Source organism: Amphibalanus amphitrite, unplaced genomic scaffold (assembly GCF_019059575.1).
Source record: "Amphibalanus amphitrite isolate SeventyFive unplaced genomic scaffold, NRLGWU_Aamphi_draft 000028F_arrow, whole genome shotgun sequence".
Lineage (NCBI taxonomy): Eukaryota > Metazoa > Arthropoda > Thecostraca > Balanomorpha > Balanidae > Amphibalanus > Amphibalanus amphitrite.
Window position 1 is genome coordinate 1,375,178 of NW_024881524.1, and position 18,141 is coordinate 1,393,318.

An 18,141-nucleotide genomic window follows, 5' to 3' on the forward strand; every position below is an offset into this window, starting at 1 on the left:
CAAGGCCGATACTGTAGAAACTTGCAATTTGTACCCTTGACCTGACCTTGACCTCAAACTTTAAATTAAGTACATGTTTTTAGTTGTTCGTGATGAGAGCTTTCAATTGGCGTTTGAATTTTCCAAATCGGACCATTAGTTCGGGAGATATCAGGGGGGGGGTAAAATTTACCCCCCCCAGCCCCGCGCGTTCGGCTGGAGACCCCAGCCCCGCGCGGGTTAACGGGCACCTAAAATAAAATCAATTCCAAAATCCGTCAAAAACCGCAATTTTTCAACAAAAGTACCCTCACGGGAGCACGTGGCACGTGCTATCCTCTGCATCGTACACCATTCGACAGCCTGCTCAATTATCTACACGATGCTGTTTTCCCCGTGCCGGTCGGACCCCTGGTCACCAAGATATTGCACGGGGACTGGACCCGTATCGGGCAAATTTGGCCGTTTTCGCCCGATTTCGCACGCCGATTTATACGTGTAAAGTCTATGACGCGAATTTGCACTTTTTGAGCACGCGCCACGCGCTCCCTATCGACCCAATCGAGCCCAGACCCCTCAAAGGCACGTCGCGTATCCTTGATCTATAAGTTGTGCAAATTTCACCGGGCTAGGTGCAACAGTCTGGCCTGTAGTCCACGCAAAGCACCACCAAGTCGGGACCTCGACCACAGACAGACGCACCCTCCTCAAATAGTAATATAGATAGTAAATGCCATTGTTTTTTATGGTCGGTTGGCCGACTCATGTTATTGAGGAGTAGCTCAGAATATTGACTTTCGCGGACATGGCCACAGTGCGTACCTTTTGCGGCGCTGGATGATCCATTAATGATGTATAAGGTGAGCATTGCACCAATAGCTAACAGTAGAACGTTATAATGTTTAACGCGTTCCTCCTGTCTGCTCTGCAGGTGGACAAGAAGCGGGGCCGCGGCGCCGCGGAGCGAGTGGTGTACCAGTACCACTACACCAGCTGGCCCGACCATGGCATCCCGCACAGCCCGCTGCCCATCCTCAGCTTCATCAGAAAGTCGGCAGCAGCCAACCCCGAGGCCGCCGGGCCCATCGTCGTCCACTGCAGGTCAGTTGTGCAGGGGTCACAGATGTCACAGCACAGCACAGTCTGGTGTATATGGCACAGCACAGCACAGCACAGCACAGATGCGCGGGTCACATATAACACAGCACTGTGGATTGGGTCACATATGTCATAGCACATCACAGTTGTGCGGGTCACAGATGTGTGGGGCGTGCGGCAGGGTCGTGGGTAGAAGCGGTCCCCGTTGAATCAGAAGGTGCTGGGCCTACCTCATTCCTATCAACTCCAGTTCCGCCACTTCGCGTGTGCCCCTAGCGGAACGAAAACTCAGCGCGGTGAGTGTACACATCCAAGGCGAATCGTGATGCCATCGTGCCAGATTATGTTGTTAAATTTTTGACTCTCCTCCGCTGTTGGTGTCCCGCGAAGTTTAATGGTCTTTACGTCGACGCTGACAGCAAATGAGGTGTAATTTGTGAAGTTTGCTTTGAAAATGTCTGTGTAAAGTTGTCGTCACGGAGTATTTGGGAGCTAATTTATCGTCACTTATGTCAGGAACGTCGTTTCTCCAGTAGTACCGTGTACGGCAGGGTAATAAACATCGTCCTAGTCGCTACTGTCCCGACGATTTATATCTTTCCGTGGGCAATTCTACAGCTAAATGTTCCCAGAAATAAGAAAAGGAAATGCTGCAATGTGGGAGAATCATGAATCATGCCCTAGTCATCGTGAGGTGACACACATTGCTTTTTTGTTCCTCACCGAGAGTACCTAATTTGCGACGAAAGACGTAATGCGTCTACAAAGCGTTCACTGCACTATCTAAACTTGTCGCGCAGATGTCATGACCTTCAGGGACAAACGGTCATCACCAAAACGACTCATGCTGTGCTCGCTTACAAAGGTATTATACCGGTTTAAGAAAACAAAAACTAATCGGAACCGCTCCAATATCGGCCAGTAGGTCCCAATACTTTCTACAGGGTGATTTTTTTTTTTATTGTTAAAAAGTAATGAGGTCTAGTGGCATTAAAATACAAATATATATTGCAAAAGTGTATACCAGGATGACAAGCATTCTGGGACATTTTGATTTCATGCAGACACGATGTGAAAGAACGTCCATCGTGTATTTTACTTGTGCTTGAAGTTGCCCCCTCTCTCATCAACACAAATCAGCCCGCCTGAGCACGTGTTGAACAGCACCATGGACTCACATACTCATTAGGCGGACTGAAAAGGCTCCTTTCACCCATGCTCTGCCAGATATTTCCACTGTTTTATTGTTATATCTGCCATAGCTGGGTCAAAAAACTAGAAGTCTATTAACCCGCGCGGGGCTGGGGGGGGGGTAAATTTTACCCCTCTCGAGAATTTTTGCAATATCTCAAAAACGGCGGCGCGCAGCGCTGCTAAACTTTCAGTACCTTTTCTTACATCAATTTGATACGTTCCCTGAAAATTTGAGCGAAATCCGTCGGAAAATTTTTGAGAAATTGACGTTTTAGTGACGTCATGTTCGCCATTTTCGCCTCAAAAACGGCAAAATTTCAAACGCCGCTAACATCTTCATTTTTTAAGGAATCAAGACGTAACAACAAAGTTTATACGTAATTCTACTTTGTCTATCAAATGGCTATCTCGTTTTTTTGAAACATTTTGGATTTTAGCCCAAATTTTTTCAAAAAACTGACTTTTTTGGGAAAATGATTATAAAATCCAAAATTTTGGGTGTATCGAAAAAACCGGAATATATGTCAGAGAAGTGGTCTATGTGCACCTACATACTAATTTTTAGAAGAATCGGTTCAAAAATGTGGGAGTTATTCAAAATTTTATGACGTCACGACATACAAAAATTTTGAAAAATGATTTGTTGGAAGTTCTAGACCTCGTACGGAAACAAAAATAGCACCATTCGATTCGCCGTGAAAAACTGCATCAGATAGACACCTTTTTAGGCCTTAACAACCAACTTCAAAATTTGACCTCACTTGACCTGACCTTGACCTGACCTCGACCTGAAATTCATCCAGAGGTGGTCCATATCACTTATTGAGTGTGCCTATTGAATTCTATGAGTAAAATGACCCATAAAACATGTGTCGCACATGCCCTTTTCTATATTTTGTTTTTGGTGACCTGACCTGACCTGACCTGACCTTGACCTTGACCTCTAAATGATATTGTATGCAACGAATATTGTCTTGGTAGCCTAAGAACACGTTTTGGGCAATCAGTCTCAGTCCATGACTCCATTCTTCGGCAACTACGGTGCAAGGCCGATACTGTAGAAACTTGCAATTTGTACCCTTGACCTGACCTTGACCTTGACCTCAAACTTTAAATTAAGTACATGTTTTTAGTTGTTCGTGATGAGATCTTTCGATTGGCGTTTGAATTTTCCAAATCGGACCATTAGTTCGGGAGATAACAGGGGGGGGGTAAAATTTACCCCCCCCCCAGCCCCGCGCGTTCGGCTGGAGACCCCAGCCCCGCGCGGGTTAAGGGACAGGTCGAGGATTTCGATACTGGCGGCCCTGGTGGTGTCTGATTCGCTGTTTTTCTTTCTCCCTGAAGACTGATTCTTCAGAGGCTGCACATACGCCAGATGGTCCGTTTGAAGGTTATGTATGACTACAAGCTTGTTCGTGCATTATTTAACGTCTTTCTGGGGTATCTCCTCGATGATCGTATGCTTCGAACTGCCTCAATGCTTCAAAATCATCGTTTTGTGTCGTTCCTTATTGAACGGCGGTGGACCATGCGTGCCCGATTGGTGGGACATTTTCAGGCTCCATTGGGGCCGAGGCCTTCGGTTAAAAGGGACAAATCATGACACCATACAAAATGTCCCAGATTTATCTATCACGTGCATTGCTTTTTTGCACGCGATTTTTCGATTTAGGGACCATCATTGACATTTACTTTTTAACAGTTAAAAAAATCACCCTGTATATCGATGTTATCTGCGCATTCGCGAATGAAGTGGAACCTATAAAGGACAAACTTATTTACAACGCCCCCGTGTTCTCTGCAGTGCCGGTGTGGGCAGGACGGGCACCTACATCGTGCTCGACTCGATGATGCGGATGATCCGGGCCAAGGGCGAGGTGAACGTCTTCGGCTTCCTGAAGCACATCCGGACGCAGCGCAACTTCCTGGTGCAGACGGAGGACCAGTACGTGTTCCTGCACGACGCACTGCTGGAGGTGGTGGAGAGCGGCGAGACGGACATCCACAGCTCCTTCCTGCGGAGGTACCTGCACAACCTGCAGACCACCGAGCAGGACATCTACCCCTGGTACAACCTCGACAGACAGTTCAAGGTAAGGCCAAGGTCTGTGAATCTGTTGCATGGACGCTTGTCATAGAAGAAGCACAGCACGTGTGAAGTAGGCTGAAATGAATTTGTCGTTTGTCGGCATAAAAACACTTGTGAGGTCTGAGCAAAGCAGGGGAATTTTATTATGTTTAATTTTGCTGACAACGTTGATGTTTTATGTCGCATTTATGTGAGCAGTTTCAGGCACGGGCGTAGGAACGTCATGAAAAGTGGGTGGGCCACCCTGTAAAGGGGCCTCCTTTTCCAGGGGGCCTCCTATTTTCAGGGGCCTCCAACTTTTGCCTCGTCCTGCTTGCTGCTTTCAAGTATGACCTCCAAATCTAGCTTCTGAGATCGGGCAGATGTACCCAGGGGGGTAACCGCTTAAGCGAACAGTGCGAAAAGTCCGCACCATTTTTAAAACTTATTCCCCTCCGATTTTTTTTTAGAATCCATTTGCCGCAAACGGCGCATGACCCCTGAAAACCCTTACACAAATGTCTTCCTTGTTTCCCAATTGCCCCCATTAGCTTCACAGGCGCCCTCTTTGGCATATAAGCGCCCTATGTATAGTCATCAGAGACATCCCTATATGTCCCACAGTCGCCCCGTTGTCGCACACAATGTGCGCTTATCATAGGCGTCTCTCTTTTATGGACACTTGAAGGCGCCTCTCTTTGCCATGCCGGCGCCCCCGTTTCTTATGAATGCACCCCCATGGCATTGATCAATTGCAATTTGCAGACCTCTATTGCATGTGGACGCCCGTCGCCCATATATGTAGGCCTCAAAAGAGGCGCCCCTCTTTCACATTGAGGCGCCCCTATGGGCTTCATAGGCGCCCCTCTATTGCACGTAGGTGCCCTACTGTCTCAGAACCGCTCCCCTTTGGCATGCATACGCCCATCTTTCGTACGGAGGAGCCGCTGTGGTTCTTTGAGACGGCATGGTGCTCCCAGACGCAGATGGGGCTCTCGGAGTCGACAGTGTGGGACCTTCAGTCGCTGATGGGTGCCCGCCAGATGTGGACCCTCGGAGACGCCGGTATGGGGCCCTCAGAGATTGTTTGTTTGTTTGTTTATTTATTTTCGATCATGGACATGCATTGTGAGATGATGATACAGATGGATTGGCACAAAAGCAAAACTGCTTAACTCAAGGTACCTCTCCAACAGAATACCGAAAATAAATCAAAGATAAAACGACCGCCTCCGGACACCGACCAGCACCCCCCCCCCCCGCCACCCACACAGCCCGTCCGTATAGGCAAACCGGGCGCCCACCGCCGCGCAGCCGCCGGCCGCACCCCGCCCGGTAAACAGAGGCAAAGTCGAACGAGGTGCGGCCGCCGTCCACGCAGCGGCATACGCCCAGGTCCGCCATCAGCCGCCGTCAGCTGCCGGCGCCCGCCAAGGAATCTAAAATGAAAAGCGTTTGGTGTTAAGGATAAATCGTTGGAAAATGTTTGCAATTTGCTGTTGTTCTCGCTCATTTAAGTTAATTCCTTTGAGATAGACAGTGATTTGCTGCTCTTGACTTAGGTTAGAAAATTCTGGAATGATGAATAAAGTTTCATGAATCATTTGGGTCCTTATGTCACGATAGAGAGGACAGTGAAGGACAAAATGTTTTATATCTTCAGTTAGATGACCACAGAGACAAACAGGGCTATCAGTATTACGGCTATGGATTTTGAATAAGTGTGCGTTCAGTTGGGATAAGCCCATTCTTAACCTTGCATGAAACACGTTCGCTGATCTGGAACCAAGATCGTAGTAAAACTGCGGCGAAGCTGCGCCACAGCGCTGGTGTATTTCACGCTTGAAGGATCGGGAGGATTGGATTGAGGTCACCTCAGGTGGGAGTTGGTTCCACATCCTGATGGATGAAGGGATGAAGGATTTCTGGTATGCTGTGGTTTTGTTAGGGGGCAATGTTAGAGATGTTGCGTTTCTCAGTGGTCTTCCTGTTGTGTTTGCTCTTGTGTCAGGTATGAGTGAGGTGATAGCTGCGGGTAAGTGATGTCTGTTGTGGGTGAATGAATGGAATGTCGTTAGTTTGTGGAGGCCTCGTCGCGTTTCCAGTGTCGTCCACCCTAAGTCTTCTAGTAGAGTCTGTGTGTGTGTCCTGAAGAGTGCTCCTGTTATTAGTCTGGCTGCCCTGTTGTGTACTTTTTCAAGTCTGAGTGAGTCGCTAGTTGTCAGGAGTCCGTCGTACACAATGTCACAATAGTCGAATAGAGGTAGGATATAAATTTGGTATATGTTGTTAAGGATGTGTCTGGGGAGGATTTTCGCCAGTGGATAAAGTGGACTGAGGGCTCTGTTGACGTTGAGGATAGTGTCATTGACGTGCTGGTGGAAATGAAGGTCTGTCAATATAGTCAGTCCCAAGTGTCTGTGGCTTGTCACGCAGGGGATTTGTTGTCCGTCAAAGTGCAGTACTGGTGGTGTTTGGGAGGGTTTGTGTGTGAATGTTTGCTGTATTGTTTTGGTACCATTGAATGTTATCGTCCAGTCCTTGCCGAATTGCTGTATTTTGTGTAGGTCTTGTTGGAGCGAATCCTGTCCAGTTGTCGGGTCGTGTGGGTGTGTCTTGTAAAGTGTAGTGTCGTCGGCAAAAAATAATATGTCGTTGTTAGTGATGTCAGATAGGTCGTTAAGATAGATAAGTGCGAGAAGGGGTCCCAGGACCGACCCCTGCGGGCATCCTGCGTTGATGGTTCTTGGGGTACTAAGTTTTTCACCAATTTTGACTATCTGTTTTCTGTTTGAGATAAGAAGATAACCAGTTGATGAGAGTTCCAGTAAGACCGCATTGTTTTTCACATTTAAAAAGGAGACCTCTGTGCCAAATTTTGTCGAAATATTTGCTTATATCTAGGTAAATAGCTGTTAAGTCGCTACCTTGGTCCAATGCATGATAAATATTGTTAATGAAATGAATAAGTTGAATTTGAGTGCTATGCTTAGGGCGGTACCCGCTTTGTTTGTCGGATAGTAGATCATTTTCGGTGAGATGTTCATATATTTTTTGGAAAACTATTCTTTCAAGGATTTTAGATATACAAGGAAGCAAACTGATAGGCCTATAGTTGACTGGATCGGAGTTAGAACCTTTCTTTTTGAAAATTGGATGTATGATTGCTTTTTTCCATGATGTTGGGAAAATTCCTTGAGATAGAGACATGTTAAATAATTTGGTTAATGGGGTTTTAATTATGATGGCGGTCATCTTTAGTAACTTTGCTGGGATGTTATCATTACCACTAGATTTGTTAGGGTCCATATTATTGAGAACTTTCAAAACTTCTTCTTCAGTTATTACAATGTTGTCTAAAGGAGGGGGAGGTGGGTCCGTGGGGGCGGTCCTGGGGATGGGTTGGTCGTCGTTGTCAAGTTGTGTTTGTCTGGCGAAAAAGTCCCCTAAGAGGTCAGCTTTGTCAGAGTCCTGTGTCAGTGGAGTTCCGTCAGGTCCTATGAGTGGTGGTATGGTCTCTGTCTGTGGTCGTCCCAATATGTTTTTCAGGGTCCGGTGATATTCGTGTGGATTTTTCTTTGAGTGCAATAGAGTATTTACTTGACTGTTGAGATGATTTTCCTTTAATTTTTTGTTAAGACTAGTGGTAAAGTTACGCTGTCGTCTCCAGTTGTCCCAGTGATGGTCTGTCTTGTGTCTCTGAGCTAGTCTGAATAGTCTGTCTCTTTTCCTCATTTCTCTCCGAAGTGTCCCAGTAACCCATGGTTTGTCATGTGGTCTGATCTTAATTGTTTTAATTGGTATGGTTTCAGCAGCTGCGTCCAATAATGTCTGGGTGAAGTTAGCTGTCGCCTCGTCTATGTCTCTGTCGAGGATTAAATCCCAGTCTGTGTCAATGAGGAGATGTGAAAGTTTGTCTGTGTCCATGTTAGTATAGTTCCAGATGTGTTTGTATGTAGTTTTTGGGGATGCGAGTGTCAAGTCAAGGGTAGCGAAAGTGGGAAAGTGATCGATTTGTGAAAATGAAGGGAGAACTCCGCTATCTTTTACTAGACTAGTGTTAGATGTTATAATGAGGTCCCTTAGGTTAGCAGTAGTTTGCGTGATACGGGTAGGTTGGTCAATGAGTTGAATGAGGTTAAGTGAGTCAATGGTGTCTTTTAAATGAGTCTCAAATGCAGTGATGTTGCTATGTGTTATAGAGTTTGTGTCACTCAGATAGTTATTCCCTGCATTAAAGTCTCCCAGGATGAATATGGATGATGGATTGTAAGCTTGTGCAAGGGAAACACTTTCAGTTAAGTTGTCTATGAAGTCGGATAGGAGGCTACTTGTTAAATTAGGTGGTAGAGGCAGCATATGAGTATTACGTCAGTCTGTGTCTTAACAAGTGACCAGATCCACTCAGTTCCGTCAAGTTCTAAGTCGGGCAGTCGTTTTGTAGCTAGGGTTGATCTAAAGTAGGCAGCAACTCCACCACCGTGTCTAGTCCTATGTCTTGTCATTGGGATGTGGTAATTATCAAGAGTGTATAGGTTGGGGTGCACTTGTTCGTCTAGTTTTGTCTCAGTCAGCAATAATATGTCGATACTGTTATGAGTGGTGAAAAGAGCTAGTTCGTCTAGTCGTCCAGGTGAAGTGATGCTGTTAATGTTGACATGTGATATTGTGATTGGCTTGTGTTCTGATGGTCCTGGGTTTGTTTCCAAACCACTTATGAGCAAACATGCTTGAATGTCAGGAAAGAGAAAATGAAAAAGTTTAGAAAATACTATACATGCTAGTGGTGAATGGTGATATGTACAAGTGTTGCGTAAGTGTTTTGTGAGAAGATGTTTGTGTAATGGTGGAGGATGTGAGTGGTTTGTGTAATGGTGTTTAGGCGATGGTGAGAGGTAGGGATGAAGGATGTGGTTTGGAAAGGATAATACACCAGCCACTGTGGCACAGCTTACCTCAAAATAACTATGGTGAAAGCCAAGGCGAGAAGATTCAATTTGGAGATAGAAAGATGAAGAACCAGTGGCGGGCTCCTGGCAGCTTCTGGAGGCTGTGGGCATATAGACAAGAACGTCAGGGTCGTGCGAGTGACAGGGTGGCTGAGATCAAGGTGGGAACGAAAGATACATCAACAGAAGTGATATGCAGTAACATATTAGTGATATAGCAAAGAAACATCTAATCATATTTAACCAAATGACTCCAAGGGAACACAAATTATAATAGATGTGCTATGGCTTAATGGCAGGCGATAATGAACAACGATAATGGACAATGGGCAGTGATCATGACATGGTAGGTAGCAAAACAAACTGCGGGTTGTCTGAACACCAGCAAAGAAGGCACTGGACCAGCTAAGCCTGAATTCAGCGTGGGTAGCCAGGGCAAATCTAGTTAACACAGCATGTCTGGTTTTCTATGTGACCCTGAACTTCAGCTGTCTCCCCTGGCCCCCATCCATCTACAAACTGGATCGTCCAACTGAGCATTGGCATTGTCCAGGTAGATACGGATACATTTGATTCAAGGAACACACAAGCTACAGTAGAAGATGTGCATACAGATTGATGGCAGACAATGATGAACAATGACAGTGAACAATGAGCGATGAACATGACATGATAACAAAACAAACTGCAGGTTGTCCGAATGACTGAACAACAACTAAGAACACACTGACACTGGACCAGGAACCTACCCATTGTTCTGTGTAGGAAGTTGGGTTGAGTCTAATAAACAAAACAAGTATTGTTTCTATGCAACCCTGTACTTCTGCTTCCTTAGCCTTCTATCCATCTACACACTGAATCATCTAGGAATGTTGTCTAGCAGATCATGATACTGATACAAACCAAAACTCCATAGTGATAGTTTATCATCTTTGAATACTGATCATGCTGGAATGAGTGGTGCTGGTGCAATATCCTCTCCTCCAAGTCCACTGTTTATCAATATAAACACTAACTTGAACTCAATGTTGATATCCTGAATCAATATTCAACTCAATCCAAATCGAGACCGTATCAAAACAAAACAAGGTCAAAGCACTGCACAGACTTGGCCGGAATGCAGTGCGTCACGAACGTAGCACCTGCGCAAGATCTGTCATTGTTCACAATATGGAAGCTGGTTCAACGAAAGGAAACAGGCTACCATATGGTAGTTTACCTTCGTGTGTTGTACTTCCCTTCACTGGTGGGTATCGGGTTGGGTACCGGGCGCCGGCGGCGCTGCAGCCGCGGCTGCGAACGACTGCGACTCTCGATCCTGCGACGGTGCCGCCGTATCTGTCTGGCGTCCAGCTGTCTCCGTGCGTTCCATGATCCGACGAAGATCCTCTTCGGACTTGATCTTCTGTGTTGCAGCGTTGGGAGCCGTCTTGATCTTCATAACGCAGTCGTCGCTCCAGGCTGCCCAGATCTTGCCTTCTCTGCGTAACTGGCGAGCCGCGTACATAACCTTCTGGTTGCGTCTGGTGAGATTTTCGGTCACGTATGCGTTCGTGGTCGCGTTCTGCGGCAGACAAGATTGTCTGGGCGGGAGCGCCGTCCTGAGCTTCTTGCGAGCACGCCAGACTTCATCCCTTTTCGTGTAGGACACGAACTTGACAATCAGCGATCGGGCGCGAGCGGAGCCGTCCTGTGCGGTCTGCGGCTTGCCGATCCTGTGAGCCCGGTCTATGTCGCTGGGCTGGAGCTGGACTCCCAGCGTCCGGCCGAGATCGATCGCCAGACGCACCGGCTTCTCGTTAGCCGTCTCCGTCACGCCGTTAAAGTTCAGGCAGTTGCGACGCGAGTACTGCTCGATGTCGTCAATCGCGTCAGCTTGAGCTTCAATGATTTTCTTCTGCTCATTGACTTGCTCCTTGAGCTGCTTGATCTCCTTGTCGCGAGACTCGAGCTCTTCTTTGAAGATGTCACGCAGAGATTTGCGTATCTCGTTGTCACTGAAGCAAGCCATCAAGGCACGCTTCAGAGCTTCCTCCGTGACTGGCGATGAATCAGGCATTTTAATTCACTCAGACTCAGTCAACAAAATCACTTCCCCGTCACTCGCACGACCCCTATCACCACAGAGCGTTCACAATGTCCGCCCCGAAACGGGCTGGCAGGCTGCCAAGCGCGACACGGCTGGGTCGGGGTCGGCCGCAGGCGGGCGAGCGGAGCGAGGGGCGCGAGCTGTAACCCGGCCGGCGGTCAAGGCCAAACTGAGATGAGATGCCGGTATGTGGCCCTCAGAGACACCGGTGTGGAACCCTCAGATACTTCAGTGTGAAGCCCTTACAATTGCTGGTGTGGAGCTATGAATGCGCTGGCTTAAATCCCTCAGAGGCCGGTACATGGACATTAGAGCTCAGTGAGAGCTTGTGTGGTGCCTTCAGTGGCCTTGTGGAGCCGTTAGACATCAACATGGTGCTCTCAGGAGCCGGTGAGTCCTCAGAGTCACCGGTGTGGGGCCTTCAGAGCTCCGAGATACTGGTGTGGGGCCCTCAGAGGTGTCGGTGTGGGTCCTTCAGATGTACAGCCCTCAGCAGACTGCGTGGTAGGTATTCTTTTTTCGACAAAACCGGTAATAACTCAAAGACTATGTGATGTGTTGGTCGGAATTCATTGCAAATAGAGGCACCATGCTCCACTCCTTCGATTGGGTCTATCACTAAACAAAGTATATGCTTTGTGTGGCAACAAAATGCAACAGTTTGTTTTGGGGGCAAATATAAACTTTTGGGTTTGTTGCCAAACTGGATGGAAAATGAATACGATGGTAATGCCCATCTAAGGTGCGGAGTCTCGCTCGCGCGTCTTGCTGTTACGATTTCCGAGTGACCGATAGCATAGTATCCGCGATATTCTCGGTTTTGTCGAAAAAAGAATACCTACCACGCAGTTTGCAGAGGGCTGTACCTATAGAGTCTTGAGATGCACAGGTGTGGTGGCCCACAGAGGCGCCGGTGTGGGGCCCCCAAACCCACCGATATAGGGCCCTAAGAGACACTAGTATGACCCTCAAAGGCGCCGCTGTGTGGCGCTCATAAACACTGGTGTGGAGCCATCACAGGCGGGTGGAGCCGTTAGAGGCCGGAAAGGGCCCTTAGATGCCTACAAGGAGCCTTCGGAAGCCGGCATGGCACCCTTATGAGGATACGCGTGTCTACTTAGGAGCCCTTGAGGTTCTCCCATGAGCTCTGTGGGGCCCTACCGAGCCGAAATATGGCCACGGCCAGTTGCCGCCGCATGGCTCTTCGGACTATCATTCTCAGGGGCCTCATCTGCCTAGTTTGAATAGAAGGGCCTCTCAGACCATCAGTCTCATGGGCCTCCTCTGGCTAGTATAAATATAAGGGCCTGTTAGACCATCAATCCTAGGGGCCTCCTCTGGTTAGTATAAATAGAAGAGCCTCTCAGACCATTAATCTCAGGGGGCTCCTGTGGACAGTATAAATAAAAGGGCCTCTCAGACCATCAGTCTCGGGGGCCTCCCTAGAAAAGTGTAAATGTGGATAGAGGGCCCCCTCAGATTCATTAGGAGTGGACCTCTCTGACTATCAGTCTCAGGGGCCTCTTGTGGCCAGTATGAATATAAGAGCCTCTCAGATCATCGGTCTCAGGGGCCTCTTCTGACTGTGGATAGAAGGCCCTCCCAGACCACCGGTTTCAGGGGCCTCCAGTGACCAGTTAAATGAACAGAAGTGCCTCACAGCCATCAGCCTCGGGGGCCTCTTCTGACTGGTGTGAATATGAGGGCCTCTCATACCATCAGTCTCAGGGGCCTCCTCTGCCTATAGGCACACTATAGTGTGAATATAAGGGCTTCCCAGGCCATCAGTCTCAGGGGACTCTTCTGACTGGAGCCGGATTGAGGGACCTCCCAGACCAAAAGTTTTGGGGGTCTCCAGTGGCCAGTATGAATAGAATGGCCTCTCAGCCCATCAGTCTTATGGGCCTCTTCTGCCTGGTGTGATTATAAGGACCTCGCAGGTCATCAGTCTCAGGGGCCTCCTCTGACTACAGTGTAGATGGATAGGCCTCCCAGACCATGAGTCTCAGGGGCCTCTTCTGACTGTTGAGGATAGAGGGGCCTCCTCTGACTAGTGAGGGTAGGGGGCCTCGGCTAGACCGCCAGTGTCAGGGGCCTATTCTGACTAGTGTGGATGGAGGGGCCTCCCAGACCACCAGTCTCAGACCTCTGACTATTGTGGATAGAGGGGCCTCCCAGACCGCCAGTGTCAGGGGCCTCCCCAGACCAGTGTGGATATTGGGGCCTCTTTGGATCCATCACGGCCCCTTGGAGTCCGTGCGTGGGGATTCGTGGAACTTATTTTTACCGAGTTTGTTTATTCTGGAAGGTGACGACGTCCTCTCAAATCGAGACGAGGGGCCTCGAGTAAAAAGTGGGTGGGCCAAAACACATGGTTGGCCCCCCCACCTCGAAAAGTGGGTGGGCACTTGCCCACCTGGCCCCCCCTGTTCCTACGCCTATGGTTTCAGGAGTAAGGTTCTTTGTAACCTCAATTTCTTTTAGCATACTCAAAGTGCGGTGGTGTTGTGAGTGTTCAAACCTGCCTTCCTTAAAATGAAACAATAAAAGAAGCCCAGCGATGAAAATGCTTATGATGCTTCCAACAGAGGTTATCCCGTGCAGCGCTGAAATACTCGAATCAATAACCGCCACCGATGCCTTTCAGCTGATCAACTACGACCAGCCGTCCAACAAGTGCATGTCGTCCGGTCGTCACCCTCTGAACGTCTCCAAAAACCGGCGGCCAGACCTGCTGCCCACCGAGCTGCACCGGGTGCGGATCAGCCCCAAGAGCGGCGTCGAGTGCTCTGACTACGTCAACGCCTCGTGGCTGCCCGGCTTCAGCAAGCTGGACGAGTTCGTGGTGACGCAGCACCCGCTGACGGCCACGGTGGCCGACTTCTGGCAGATGGTGTGGGAGCACAACGCCCAGACCATTGTCCTCCTCAGCCCCGTCGATGACCAGGTAACCGAGACGACGCTGAATGTTTTGGATTTGGCCCGATTTCGCGTCTCAGAGGAACCCGTTTCCTTGTCAGATCGAGTTTGATGCCTCATTGCAACAAAAGATCGATGTCATCATTGATTTTGATTCAGTGGGTGGATCCATTTTAGAAATGGGCCGATGATGCAGAAGTTCTATTTTGTCCATAATTGGATGCTTTCTGAGTTACGTTCAGTAGACTAAAAATGTGCCGAAGAACTGGAGGAACTATTTCAGCCACACTTTTCTTCATCGACGTGCCAACTGCCATCATCCTCATCTTTGTCCAATTTATCTGTCAAGTTCAGACAAGACATTACATAATTGATGGTATGATTATTTTGATTTCGTTCACATGACTTTTCACTGTTGCTATTGAATTATTTGGTTCAAAGAAACGGAATCCATTCAGCTGATGTGGTTTAGCTTTACTTCTGACACAACCATTTATCACAAATGGACGGTTCTGTTTTGCAGGAGTACTGCATCTTCTGGCCAATGGAGCATGTGGACGTGGAATGTGACCAGTTCCGGGCGCGCTTCGTCGCGGAAACACGCAGTGATCCGTACGTTCTCCGGGATTTCACGCTCCAGTCTCCTACGGTGAGTCGTCTGCCGTACAGACAATTGTTGAACTAACTTGTAACGTTGAGGTTGGTTGTCGGCTGTTTGTTACGATAACGCTTATGAAGTTTCACTTACAACCGTTTTATCTATTGGAAGACATTTGTTGGTACTTTCTTCACGTCTCAAGCTCGCATCCAACTTGCACATCTTTTTATCATCTCAAGGTGCGACTGCAAGCAGCGCTTTGCTTCATTTCTGGCTGTGGCGGCATATTTGGCTACGCTCTACTAACGGACTACGCTCCGGTAACAAACTACTGCTCTGTGTTTCAGGACGAGTACGAACTGGCTGTGCGGATCATCCAGTGCTCCAACTGGCCCGAGAACTGCAGCCCCATAGTGCGCGTGTTCGACCTGATCCAGGTGGTGCAGCGGTGGCACCTCGAGTACCAGAACGGGCCGTGCCTGGTGGTAGACCGGTTCGGCGGCACCGAGGCGGCCACCTTCTGCTGTCTGACCACGCTGATGAAGCAGCTCGAGTATGAGTCGCACGCCGACGTGTACATGTACGCGCGGCTGTACCAGCAGCGGCGGCCGGAGGTGTGGCGCAGCCAGGACGACTTCCTCTTCTTGTACCGGGCCGTCGAGGCGCTGGTGGCTTCGGACGCGGCAGCCGACGCCGCGGCGGCCGGCGCGTCGCCGCCTCCCCCGGACGTGACCGACGTGCAGCGCCAGACTCTGCGGCCCATCCTGAAGAAGGGCGGCGCGCGCCAGCGGCCCGCCTCCACGGCCACGGTGCGGATCCCGCCGGACGGTATGGAGAGCGTGGTCGTGGACATGGGAGAGTACGTGACGTGAGGGCACCGGCGCGGCCGGCCCCGCGCGCCGCGCCGCGCCTCCGCCCTGCGCGTGTCCGTGTCGATCGCGGGCCAGCGCCGCGTGCGCGCCACCTCTGTCTAGTCCGTGTCAGAGCCGCAGAGAGGCCAGCGTGCCGAGTGCACGCGCAGCCAGCTAGCGGCTTTTGTTTCACGCTGTTCGCCGAGGTTGGCGACTGGCGTCCCGCGTCTTATGTTGTTTTTCTATCCATGCTGAGGTAGTTTGCCGGGAAGGGGTGCTAACGGGTATCCCGTCTGAAGTGAACTGATTACGTCATGTCGGTGCAAATGCGATGCTGTGGCTGAATTCGTTACAAAATGTGTGCATGACTGCCGCCACATGCTGCGTGGCTGCCACCCGGGCGGATTCCCGAGTCCGTAGACCATCGCTCTGTCTCCGTATTGCTCGCATGTCGAGAGCAGCATACCTCGTCCTGCCGTCGGGGCTTCCGCGAGACGGCGGCCGTCTTGGGCGCACATTTTGCGCGCGCGCCAACTGCCGGAAACTCGTGCCATAGAGTGGAAACGGTAAACTTCCGGTTACGCTTTTAGCCTGTGTCTACCATAGAGATGCCGTCGCCATAAGTATTTGAGACTGCGTGGTCCAGCGTGACCACCCATTCGCCACTTGTCCGGCTCGTCTCCGAACGGTAGAAGTTACCGGGAGCCGGGCCAACCCACAGTTAACTACTGAATGCCTGTATTTATGAGATGATAGTGTATGCCGCTGCTGCTCAAGATTTGTTTGATTTCGTTGGACCACTACACTACCTGACAACACTTGGGCTTTATTTGGTCAGCTACATTAAGTGCTCAGAATGCTAAATGAGTGTTGTCTATTGCTGTTTTGCTGAATAATGTCCAAGCATTGACGTGTCGCAGTTGAACGCAAACCCAGCTCTTTATTTCTAATCTGTCTACGAGTATTTGTGTAAGTCTAGTGTATGTTCCTGTGATATTTTGGTTATTGTTTTGGATAAAATAAAGATGCTGGTTGTGTGCAAACACGCGCGTTTTATCACCGCACATCACAGGTTTCGGTCACGTGACACAGACACGCGCCCATTGGAAGAGGAGGCCGAGAAAGGCAAAAGCTGCCCCTCCCCTGTTTGTTAACCCTCGCCCGTTTTGGCCGTATTGGTGTTTTCCAGCCGCGAACGTTTAAGAGGGGGAGGGGGTCCGTTGGACCCTCCCTTGCCGTTTCGCCCCTGATCGAGCTAGAGCTTCGAGGAAAAAACGAGCGTGTTGCCCGTGACGAGAGGAAGCCGATGATACCCAATTTTAAGGTCCTAAGGTCATTGGTTAACCTTCCAGGTCAGGCCAATGACCCAAAAGTCGGGAAAATCGGGACCTGTTAGTACGTCGTAAGACGTAAAGTGAGATTGCAATGGTTTTTCGGGGTGCTGATCACGAATATCATGTTAGTTTTGATCACAGATGATGTCTTCATGCATTTAGACCAGGTCTGGTCAGGTCAGGTCAGGTCAACCAGTAGGGGTCCTGCCGGGTATACGTAGTAGGTGTCAACCGCCTCTGACAGCTTCGTAACATGTTACGAAGGTACCAAAACTACTTCATAAATGTTCATATGGTTGCTAAATTCGAATTCAGCTCCAAAAACTAGCATAGAAACATGTAAAACTCGAAAAAGTGAACCGAGGTCATCAAAGGTCAATGACCTGACCTGACCTTCAGGTGACCTTGACACCCACCCTTAGGTATGCTTGGGAGCAACATCGAATCACATGTTTGAACGCTTGAAACCACGAAGACTGCAAACGCGCGGCTAATGCGAGCCGACATACGCCGAATCGCGATTCCGGCCAAACATGGTCTCGAAAAGTAGGTCACAGGTCAAAGGTCATTTGGGTCAGGGTCATGAAATATTCAGGGTAGGTGTAAAATTGATTGACTCGATGGTACTGCAAGTTTGGTTGCGATCGGCAACTCTTTACGCGAACTATTCGCGAAAAATCGAGGGGGGGTCCGTTGGACCCCTTCCCCCGGGTTAAAATATTCTAAGCCATAGCTACGTCAGTTGACCTTCAATATAGGTATCAATATGACGTATTCCCTGAAAATGCGAACCAAATCCTCCCAAAGGTTTTGAAAATTTGTGTTTTAGTGACGTCATGCCACGCTATTTTTTATTCAAAAACTGAAAAAAAACGCCTCTAACATCACCAGTTTTTAACCCGTGCAGTGCCTGGGGGAGGTTTAGCCCCCTGCACCCCTTATAGTGGGTTGGTAGCTGGCACCTCTCAGACGGGCCCTCGTACAGACGCTCATGATCATCACCCAAAAAAGTTGAAAACCCTCTGCAGTTAATCACAGTTATTTACGTGAAATGCTTGG

At 49.1% G+C, this 18,141-nt stretch overlaps 2 protein-coding genes across 3 annotated transcripts in view; one reads left to right on the plus strand and one right to left on the minus strand.

The window, feature by feature from the left end:
- The window catches only part of LOC122365676 (tyrosine-protein phosphatase 99A-like), a 93,992-nt gene extending 77,204 nt beyond the window's left edge, over window positions 1-16,788 (plus strand). Inside the window, exons 13-17 of the mRNA XM_043337105.1 lie at window positions 911-1,080; window positions 4,079-4,367; window positions 14,028-14,327; window positions 14,823-14,948; window positions 15,245-16,788. Coding sequence (XP_043193040.1) covers window positions 911-1,080; window positions 4,079-4,367; window positions 14,028-14,327; window positions 14,823-14,948; window positions 15,245-15,769 — 1,410 coding nt within the window. The 3' untranslated portion in view covers window positions 15,770-16,788. The remainder of the gene's footprint in view (window positions 1-910; window positions 1,081-4,078; window positions 4,368-14,027; window positions 14,328-14,822; window positions 14,949-15,244) is intronic.
- LOC122365686 lies at window positions 5,429-11,533 on the minus strand. 2 transcript variants are annotated; one of them, XM_043337124.1, is made up of 3 exons: window positions 10,041-11,533; window positions 9,298-9,392; window positions 5,429-5,781 (listed from the first exon to the last, which is right to left on the minus strand). In XM_043337124.1, exon 1 carries the CDS (start codon window positions 11,348-11,350, stop codon window positions 10,532-10,534), a length of 819 nt encoding a protein of 272 aa, XP_043193059.1. In that variant the 5' UTR covers window positions 11,351-11,533; the 3' UTR covers window positions 5,429-5,781; window positions 9,298-9,392; window positions 10,041-10,531. The 2 variants fall into 2 exon arrangements, with proteins under 2 accessions (XP_043193059.1, XP_043193052.1); XM_043337117.1 differs by having other exon boundaries at window positions 5,626-5,781; window positions 9,298-11,533.
- Window positions 16,789-18,141: the final 1,353 nt, after the last annotated feature.

What these genes read in the sequence shown, in the direction of transcription:
- LOC122365686 (XM_043337124.1), bottom strand. Translation starts at nt 11,350, where the DNA reads ATGCCTGATTCATCGCCAGTCACGGAGGAAGCTCTGAAGCGTGCCTTG.